Source organism: Amaranthus tricolor, chromosome 17, assembly GCF_026212465.1.
Source record: "Amaranthus tricolor cultivar Red isolate AtriRed21 chromosome 17, ASM2621246v1, whole genome shotgun sequence".
Taxonomy (NCBI): Eukaryota; Viridiplantae; Streptophyta; class Magnoliopsida; order Caryophyllales; family Amaranthaceae; genus Amaranthus; species Amaranthus tricolor.
The window spans coordinates 9,186,159-9,197,054 of NC_080063.1; the positions used below are offsets into that span (position 1 = coordinate 9,186,159).

Consider the following 10,896-nt stretch of genomic DNA (forward strand, 5'->3'; position numbering starts at 1 on the left):
TTGGAATCTTTTTGTGTGGAGATGTATTGACACCATTTTGAGTGAAAATGTATTGAACTAGTATTTTTTAATTAGTGGTAATTATCTATTTGCAACATAATATGTGTGTATGTATTTGTGTGTTTAATAAATGTATGTATGTATCTATATATATATATATAAACTGGACAGATAATCCATTCCATAATTGAACCAAACAGTGTGAATGGATTGAATATCTATTACAGGATTGAACCAAACAGTTTTAGTCTGGTATGGGATTCTGAATCCATACCATCCTGATATAGAATTGCATACCATTCCATTCCTGCTCACTGAACCAAACGGACCCTTAGTAATAATAGTTAGTAAGTGCCCAAGTGGTGTGAGGTTTAATAGGAATAAGAAGATAAAAAACGAAGCTTGTTCTAGTTCCTATGACAGAAGCACTATCTTCTATGGCATCGGTGTCATGTTCCATTTCCTCTCCATTTATCTCTAAATTTTTTTGTACCAACAAATTCCAACCACCACACCATCCGCTCCGCAACCTCAGGAACAATCTGGTAGTTAAACGCTTAAAAATTGAAGCCACAACATCATGTAAAGCTACCAGAACTTCTGAACAAGAATTGGACATAGCTGATGAGGACTCTATTGGCGTCGACAATCTCCGTTGCTTTGTTGAACTTAATCTTGGTACTTGGACTGGTTCTTTTCATGTGGGTATCTCTTGCTTCCTTCTCATTTAGATTCCTTCTCTTTTTTAAATTGGGGATTTCAGGATTTTATTTACCTTTTTAGAGGCATGGGTTTTCTGGGTTTGAAGCATTTTTGAGATTAATTTGCTAAATACTTCATATTCAGGATAATTTCTAAGTTATGTGGGTTATTGTGCTTTTTGGCCAAGTATGTGGTTTGGCAAAGAAAAAGCTATAGACAATTAGTTTCTTGCAATTATAGATTGTTGGCATTTCGTCTGCAATTGTACTAGTATTGTATTTTTGATTTTAGGGTAACACTATATTAGTTGCATGATTGGCCTTGAGAAGCTTTAACTTTGAATATTGATCTTGGATGTGATATCAGATGAAAATGAGCAAGATTAGACTTGTTGAAGTAATTATGACTTGAGTGCACAAATAAAGTCTATGTATTGATGTGTGTGTATAGAGATGAAAATCCTATGGGTGAGTTAAGTGTGACTTAAAGTGTGATGTTTAAGGGAGTGTTTGGTATTAAGAGAGGAAAGGGAATGGAAAGGGGATGGATAAGAAAGGGTAAAGGTAATACTAAGAGTTATTTGTTAATTGTTGTTTGATATAAAAAAATTAAAATATAAAAAAATTAAAAAGTAAGGGTAACAAACAATAGAACTAAGGGGGCCATTAATGGTGGAGCTTGTTGTATATAGTTTTGTGAGAATTTGGAGAGAAAGGATAATTCTTTCCACAATATTTTAAGAGGTAACAAAGTAATGGTAATCATTACCCTCAAGTAATGGTAACGGTTATCCAATTTCTATAACAAAAAACAAGTAATGGATTGTGTTAATGGAATCCATTACCTATAGCAAAAAATACTAAACCAAACACCCCCTAAGTGTGTCTTAATGGAGTGCATTAACTTGTGAATTATGATGGGTGTTAAAGTGGTGTTTAATGAAAAATCAATGCATGAAGTTGTGTATACTCAATGATGCAATTACCCCTATGAATAGGGAGCTCATTTCAAGACTTACAAGTACATCAAAAATGGTTTATTATTGTATATTAAGTGTTTATGAATGCTACTGGGAGTTGTACATTTGCCTCTCTCTTTTTTACATACTAGAGAGGTCTAAGGGAAAAGGAGCTGTTCGTCCTAGTTGAAGTTGATATTGATGGATTACTATTGAATTAAGACTTTTATATACTAAAAACATATTGAGGTGATACAGGACGCTATATTGTTGAAATTAAGGCTTTAACATTGTTTGTTTGACATTGTGTCATTGTTGTGTTGCATTATTGTGCTCATTAGTTTAGAGTTTAGCTTTCTACGTTTTCATCATGTTGCACGCTTCACAAACTCACAATTGAAGATTCTAACAATGTTCCTTCCATATATTTGTCTCCTTCTTCCTTTCTTATCCTGCTTAGCTGCTCTTAAGCCACAAAACTCATGTTATCTTTGAATCCTGCTGTTCGGAAAACACATGGGTAGAAAAGACTGATATTAGAGTTTTATGGGTTATATATCACTATCAGCATGACTATGCCTCACTCAGAAGTTTTCACTATTAGATTAACATTCTAGCTGTTAATACATTTCTATCCTGATTATTTTCTATCAGTTAGCAGTTTTCTCAGCAGATGTGTCATGCTTAGCAGGATGCAATGCTTGATTTTGACTTGAAGTAGATGAGTGAACTTTTGTTTCTTTTACAAAGCTACTGATAGAATACAAGTATACAACTTCTATGGACTATAATTGACTGTCCAGCTACAAAGGAGGGTTTGACTTCTTAAATGATCTTGCTACCCTAGTACCATAGCCTCTTAGTGTTTCAGCTGAAGTCTACTTGTTTGTAAACTGGATGAACAACAGATCCTCATATTCAAATATTTAGTACCAGCTACTAAACGCACTTCCTGTATAGGAAAATGTCATGTGTGATATTGTTTATCTTTCATTTCACTTTGCATTTAGATCCCTTTGAAGGTAGTGTAAACCCTTCATATACAGGGCATCCTCTTGTCAACTTTGCCAACTGGGTTTTTGAGAGTAAATTTAATATTAGAGGGATCAAAAAACAACAAAAAGGAGATTACTGAAGCAACATTTAGGAATTCTCGGTTCTCACCATTTTATTATTCTAAATCAGTTTTTGGCTAGCTAACAACTGTTATACTATTTTATATATTTATTTGTTTATTTATGCTGTACACTGATGATGAAAAGTAGTGCAACCTTCTATTACTGGGATATGTTTTATTTTTGAACTTTTGAATATTATAATGTGTGTTTGATTTGCTTGCAGCAATTTGATGCTGACGGTAATCTTCTACATAAAGTGACCACTAAGCTTTCTGCAAGTTCTTATGGTGAAGATGATCTTATTAGCCTCATCCAGACGTAAGTCAACTTTTATGTTGTTCTGTCATGAACTTTGACTGGATGATTTCATGCTGTTCCCCAATTATCTTTGCTTTACCAGTCTCAAAATTGAGTTTTGCTTATATTACATGATCTTGATTGATGTTTGTGTTATTAATAGCAGCTATAGATTGAAGAATGTTATTCAAGCTATACTTGCTGTATTTAAAAGGATATATTTTTGGCAATTAAAGTTGTTTTATTAAATACCAACAATAGATGCAAGCTCTTGACTTTCCATAAAACTTTCTGAGTAAAACAAACATGTAAAAATCTGCAAAATCTGAACTTTTCAGATCAAACTGGGTATAGAAGAATAAACCCTTTTGGTATTCTCTTTCGATAGTCTACTCATTGTGTTCTTCTCACCCCACTATTATTTTTGTTTTCTTGTAATCTTATTTTGATTTCTTTGCTGGAATTAAGGTTTTCTAATTTTTTTGCAAACTTTTTATAAAAATTTTATTAGTTCGTCAGTGATGGATTTACTCATATAATCCTAAATTTTTTAAATCCTTTTCTTTGTTGGTTCCTCAAAGCCTTATATTGTTTTATTTCATTTGTTTATCTATTTATTTATATGTGCTCCTTCTTTCGGTATCCGACTTAGTATGTTTTTAGTTTACGATTTTCCCCATTTGTACTAATTTTTTTTTGAATAGATAAAGGTTTGGGAGTGGGAAAGCTTCTGTGTGGGCTTGCTAGTTAAATTTGTGAAAATGAGTGGTTTCAGAATCCACATGACATTAGCTCGGCAAGGGCATTTTCATTGGGTTTAGTTGAACCCATACTAGATACGTAAATAACTACACACATCATTCAATTACCTTTATGCCATTAAGGGGTAGGATTTAAGGGATCAGATATACCCAACTTTACCCTTGTAATAACAAGAATGTTGTTTCTGATTGACCCTTAAGTGGCAAACGCCATCTATGACATTACATAATTAGAAACGCACAAGATAAAAGATCTTTTTGGCTATCGTATATGTGAAAAAAATGTGAAAAATAAAATATGAATAAGTCTTTAGTTTGTTTCGTTGAACCACTGCAATTATTGTAGTAAGTCAAAAAGGATCCCCACCTATAGAGTTTTATTTATCTATTTCCATGGAGGTTGTGCTTTGTATTTCCTGTGATTCGTTTTAGCATTTTTTTTTACCTCACCTTTTTGATTCTTTTTTTCTCTCTTGTATAATAATTGTATTATAAAAGCATGTGGGTACAAATCAAAATGTAATCTCTAGAATCTGTGGGTTTTAGAGAAAATTATATAACAAATATAATGTACTTTTTGGGTTTATAAATTGTATATATTCACCTATTGGTGTTGGTTCCTACAGAGGCAAAGGACTTATGGGTGTACTTAAACTTCAATTATGAGAAAACTATAGTTTTAAGACAACTGCCTCAATTAATCGTCCTATTCGAGGACTATACTTGCCATATAACTTAGAGTCTAGAGAAGCTGAAACATCCATCCTGTTTTATCATAATGTAACAGTCGCGAACGCGGTATCGGGAGTGATGCGTTTATCATAATGCCTAAATATCAGTCGAACCCATAAGATATCCCTTGCTACGGCCCAAAACACAGATTTTTTATTACTAAGCGGGAAATATCGATTCTTTGTTTTTGAAATCCTTTACAACGCAAACGATGCGATACAATGCGACCTTGTTGTTACACTGTGTTTTATGGAAGAGTTTAGAGTCTAGACATTTGTTCTCATTTGCTTGTGTTGAACTTCTGCTTTACCCTCATTGTATACATGAAAAAACGCATTTTTGCATTGTTGTGTTGCTTTATCATAATTAAGGTAATATATTGACTATTGAGTTTTGCTATGAAGTTAGTTTTTGTAGAAGTAATTAGGTTACTGAACTCCTTCAGTGATAAAGCTGTTTATAAGATTGAGATTGGGTATCTACTTGCCGTAGGCTTAAGGTTTACATGTGAAATTATGTCAATTATTCCTTAGAAATTGAACGTGGAAAGTTTTCCTTGGGTTATTATTTTTGTTTTCAAATGTTAGGGTCCAATATAAGAAACCTTTATGTTGAGATATTTATGGTAATTTTCTAACAATTTAGGCTATAATCTATATATACTTGTATTATTCATCATCATTATTTATATTATGTTGATTAATGTGTAATTTTGAAAACTTTTATGAGTGATATCTTTGGTTTGTTGTGGACCACTGTTTTCTTAAGGCCTTCCTTTGGTAACAAATAATTTTTAGGTTGTACATTAAACAACCTCCTTCAGGCACATCCATATCTGGTTATGAGGAGGAGCCAGAGTGGGCAGAGTACAAAATTAAAGAATCCAACATATTTACCGTGGACAAGTATCAACAGGTATTTATTCAATTATTATAAGATTTGGAAGATTATCTTCATATTCTAGAGCTTATACCTATCACTTTTTGAAGTACAATTGAATCATCCGCAGATTGGCTTCTTCCCTAATGAAAGGGCATTTGCCTTGAGATACCAGACTGCTGGTATGTTGGAGACTGTATTACGACAGGGAGTTCTAGGAGAAGATGACATCGGTGAAAAAAATCCTAGGTAGGCAGTGTCTTCTTCAAGAAAGTTTCTCTCCTGTTTTTTTCTTGAGCATTATAGCTAAGGAAATCAGATTATCTTATTTAATAATGATTAATATAACAAATAAAATAATTTTATGAAATATACAAGTAATGCTTTGCTTGCTATTGTTGCCCCTCTTTCTCGCACTGTCACATTGCTTACAAGCCACGAACATTTAGAAAATGAAAATTTGTTTCCTTTGAAGTACGTTATGCTTCTTAGGTTATACCTTGCCTTCTTGATAGACTACTCTAGTGCTAAAGGAGCTTTTGTGTTCCTTTTAGTCTTGCCATTGCTATTTGGACTTCTTTCACTCTTTATCCTTGTTATTAGTGTTTCAGATTTCTTATCACACTAACTTGGAGGAATTTCTCATTGTGTCTCTTGTGAAACTATATAAGCAATTCCTATGATTTTAGCTTGTAACCTTCAAATCCAATTGTGATCACCTTTGGTTTTTGTCGGGATAAAAGGGGATGGGGCTTCTTGCTTTTCGTATCATATTGTGCTACAATTTCCACTAATCCACCTTTTAGCTTGAAGGATATAATGTATCTTGCCATTTGCCATGTGACAATGATTTTGATCATAGAATAAAAATGTGGTTGTCCCGCTAAGTAATGACTACTTTTTAACGGATTTTGAGCTTGTCGTTACGCAAAACCATGTTACATAACTTGTGGTTGAAAATCATGGCGTGACAATAAACAACTATTGTAAGTTATTAGTCTAATGTATTAGCAGTTGTAATTTTTTTGTGTATCAAAGTTCTAAAAGGTCTATTATAAACATTAATTTATATATTTATTCTAGAAAATTTGAATCACTAAGATAAAATGGATGTTTTTCAAGTTATTACATTTCAATGTTCGTGAAACGAGTCTTAACAACACAAGGTTAACTGTTAATAGCGGCACCTTTTTGTGTTACGGCATGCTACGTGGGCATCGCAATGTAATTATTTACTTGGAAATTATCCACTTTTTCATAGTAATTAAAATATTTTATAACATATATTTCAATGAAAGCTTAAATTAGACCTTATAAAATGTAACGCATATTAAGAAAAGGATTATAATGGCTAATATTTTCGAATAACAACTTATAATAGATGGTAGTTTATTCCATGACACACAGATTACATAAATCATAACGAGGTTTTGCATACGGTAAGCTCAATTCCGTTATAAAGTGGCCAACAGCTGGATGCCTGGACCTTATTTTTATTCCATGGTTGTTATAGTTTTCTGATTATGAAACATACTAGAGCTTATTGAGGCATTGAACTTGTTCTCTAGTCATATTGTTGTGGTTTAGGATGTGTTAATTAACGCCAAAGCAGTGGTCTCTATTTGTTTAGTCCATACTACTAGGTGATGAGCAACTTCCTTTTCTTGTATTCTCCTTTGCTAGGAGATGTCTTTTCCAAGTGTCCAGTTCTTATTTTCTACCCTTGTGTGTTGAATTGTTGATCATTTCTTTTGTGGGCATACTCTATGTGATTCAAATTGTATGTCTGATAGCTTTGAGCAGTATGATGTTTCTAATCTACCCTTTCCCTCTCTTAACTGTAGAAAGTTTTTGAACGAGAATCATTATGACTTGCAGAAATTGACAAGACTCTATTTTAGATAAGCAAGCAAGTCTGGGTACATAGCCTTGCAAATGGAGTACCGTGCGCTACTCTTCCCTGAAATGTGCTTCTCATGTTAAGGCAAAGAGAGTAATTTATGTGGCAGTAATGATAACGTAATAAAATTTTGGCTATTTTTATTCCACATAAGTCGAGCCTTTAGATTAAGTTAAATTCAGGGAGGCGGGGGATATTCCATCATCTTTAATTTATGTCCCTTTTATGATTAATGTCGTTTTCGTGACAAATTTTTAGTGCAAGATTGTGGGTGTTTTTTGATTCCAAAAATATTGCTCCATGACCTTCCAATTATTACACAGAAATTTGAAGCTTCCCTCTTCGTGTCCGTCCATCGTCTGTGAGAATTGCATTTATTCAATGAACCATGATATGCGAGCTAGAGCATTCCATATCATGGACCCCAAAGGAATTCTGGAGATGCTTCTTGTATTTCTTGAACAGAGAGGAGGTGTGGTTGAAGCAGCCCCCAGCTTAACAAACTTAGAGGTATGCCGCTTCAAGCTGCGTTGTATAATAAATTTCTTTTATTGCTAATTTTATATAAGACATGAAATCTAACCATTTAGTCAACTATTGTTTGTTTTTGCAGGATGACAAGAACCGACTTCTACCTTTTCTTGGTCGGTGGAAGGGCTGTTCAGTCACTAAACGCAGTGGTGTGTATGGTGCAACTATGTCAGAACACAATACTGTAGCTTCACTAGAAATTGATGAAAATGGTCAATTGATCCAGGTATGTGACTCTTCTTGAGTTCAACTTATCGATTTTGGATATTCTTTTCATTTTAATGTTTGAGTTTAATGAAATGCTTCATCAAATGCTATGTTGATAGCGAGAGCTTCAGTTCACTTTTGAAGTTTCTGTTACCTTTGTGCTTTCCATCCATAAATTTACTAGTATTGTGCACTTCAAACTAAGAATGGGCATGGGTCTCAGACCCTAAGGGTTTAGCCCGACCCGACCCTAATTTAAGAGTTTGGATCCACCTATTTTCGGACCCTTTGGGCCCGGGTGAGTAATTTATGTAGAGTTGTATTTTCATATTTTCTTTTAAAGGGCTTGTAATCTCTCGTTCAAGTACTTGATCGATGAATTAGATTTATCCCAATGCAACTTGTTGGATATGTAAGAGTTACTTTCTTTGACTTAGATAATTCGTGGGCATTCTTTGTAACGCTACACTCATCAAAAGCATACAAAACTGGAAAAATCTAATGTGAAACAAAAGTTAGCCATTATGAGTTATGCCTTGTGGAAAATCTGACCTCATAAGATTTTCCTCTACAAAACATTGATCAATTCTTTTACAAAATTTGGTCCATCCTCATCTATACGTTTAATAGAATCATAATGATTCAATGATTCAGTTTTACAATCTGATTATGAGAACCTCTTTCGATTCATCATTTTGATAGCCTTAGTTTGGTAATTTGGTCCATTCTTTATAATGTACTAGCATATGTCTATGCATTGCTTAATGACGGTGATTTTTGTTAGCTTGTCTTAACCTTCCCTATCTTTGATAGTTAGAAGTGCCTGTGGATGGCCTGACTTGATAATTTTGTATCATAGTTTTCTAATTCTCGTTTTTTGTGGTCACAAACGTGTAGGAGATGACTTCAACTGCAAAAGAAACCAATGTGACGACTAACGTACAATGGACAGGTACAATACATGATAATTTGATAAAATTTGATAAAGGTTTTCAGATAACTTTGTTGCCTGGAGGTATGTATATGGGATGCCCGACTAATATTGCTAAAAGCCTCGGAGAATCTACATCTTTTCACATTGAGTTTTGTTGGCTCGAGTCACCTGATAAAAGGCAGAGATTGGTTCGCACTTACGATGTCGAAGGTTTGGCTGTCTCCTCAACCTACTTTTTGGAGACTAAGGTGTAAAATGTATTGTGTATTATATTTTGTTGTATTCATTCGTTCATCTTATTTCAAATTTATAGAACTAGAACTAGAGATGTCGTCTCTGGTTAAAGTTCGATGATGTGCCTGTGCGGATGTTTGGTCGCCTCATGTTGCCATAATTTTAAACCACTTCTCCTTGGTACTCATTGCCATAATTCTAAACAACTTTTCCCCTACAAAGTACTACCTCCGTATCTTAAACCCTTGTACCACTTGTTCTCTTATGCTTTTTGACAAATAGTAGTGCAAGTAGCAAGGCATGGAGCCGAAGAATTATAAACCTTTCCTTCTTTGTTCACACCACACTACTATCATTGCCTTCGGTGTAAAGCACATCGAAATCCGTAATGTTGAAGATACTTTCAGCAACAACCCTAGGATTTTATTTTATCTTTGACTGGCTTATAGTTCGCGTTTCTGCAACACCTCCACTTGGAGGAGAAAGGTCATATTTGGTGCTTTCATTTATCCTCCGTTCCTCTAAGTTTGCCACAATCCTGTAATTTTTATTTTTGTCTATCTCACTTAATTTCCTGCATTTTCTTTTATGGAAATGTTTTTCGTCATTTAATCTATTCATGTCCATGTATCTATTGCTTTTAATATGATCTGCACAATTTAAATGTGTTATGCTATTCCTTTTACAACTTAATAACTCCTTAATTATTATGATAATCTGCTAAGTAGCAATTTCAAGAGGATGGAGGAGTAATGGATAACAAATTAGTTTATGACAAACGTGTTCAATAACTATATAAGTTCTGTCTGATGATGTGATCTACTATATATAAAATTTCATTTTATCGTGACTCTGGTGAATGATGACGGTGTTTGGAGTTGGGTGGTAAGTGGAGCAAAAGAGAGAAGAGGGATGGAGAAGAAGCACAAAGCAAAGGAAGGAGTAGATCAAGGAATGGGGAGATTGGGCTTTTAGCCTTTTAATATTGTGTTTTGGACGGAAAAAAATTGAGAGATTTGTAAGAATTCGGAGGGAAAATTTTCATCGTCGTTTCTTTCCCTTCTAGTCCATCCTAAGCAAATAAGAGTTACTTTCCTTCTACTTCTTCTTTTTCCTTCCCCTCCTTCCCTTTCCTTTTCTTTTTTTCTCTCTAAAATTGCTATTTAAACATAGTGTTAATCTAAGTTCAGTTCATTTATTAGAACTTTAATCTCTAGTTTAATTTATGATAAGCTTTCTTTAATTATATTTCCATTTATGCTTTGTTATTTATGTTTTAAATAATTTGTGTTTATTTATGCTATTAATGTTTAAACTATACTTATGAGAAATCGTCTCTTAATGAGATGAGCTCAAAACAAGGAATTTATATGTTAATAGTTATATTAGTTGATGTTGGAAACGTGGAATGGTGAGACCGTTTCACACCAGAATTTGTGTTAATGTTTGTTTAATTTATATAAATTCCGGCTAGTTTATTAGTAGTAGTAGTTTGTGTTAGTCAATTATTTTCATGCTTTTATTTATGTTGTACTCCCTCTAACTCCTAATTTGTTACTATTCACGAATCATTCTTAGTTTGTATTTTATTCTCAGCCAATAAGTTAAAACAGAGTCAAATGAGATCTTGTTTGATTCTGCTG

The 10,896-nt window shown here is 33.6% G+C and overlaps 1 protein-coding gene across 1 annotated transcript; it reads left to right on the forward strand.

Moving 5' to 3' along the window:
- Positions 1-381: 381 nt before the first annotated feature.
- On the forward strand, positions 382-9,943 carry LOC130804015 (uncharacterized). Its single transcript, XM_057668303.1, has 7 exons — positions 382-701; positions 3,002-3,096; positions 5,366-5,483; positions 5,578-5,696; positions 7,671-7,857; positions 7,961-8,104; positions 8,983-9,943. Exons 1-7 carry the CDS (start codon positions 417-419, stop codon positions 9,271-9,273), a joined length of 1,239 nt encoding a protein of 412 aa, XP_057524286.1. The 5' UTR covers positions 382-416; the 3' UTR covers positions 9,274-9,943.
- Positions 9,944-10,896: the final 953 nt, after the last annotated feature.

What these genes read in the sequence shown, in the direction of transcription:
- LOC130804015 (XM_057668303.1), top strand. Translation starts at nt 417, where the DNA reads ATGACAGAAGCACTATCTTCTATGGCATCGGTGTCATGTTCCATTTCC. An exon ending in CTTATTAGCCTCATCCAGAC is followed by an intron (nt 3,097 to 5,365) that starts GTAAGTCAACTT and finishes AATAATTTTTAG; the next exon opens with GTTGTACATTAAACAACCTC. An exon ending in CCGTGGACAAGTATCAACAG is followed by an intron (nt 5,484 to 5,577) that starts GTATTTATTCAA and finishes AATCATCCGCAG; the next exon opens with ATTGGCTTCTTCCCTAATGA.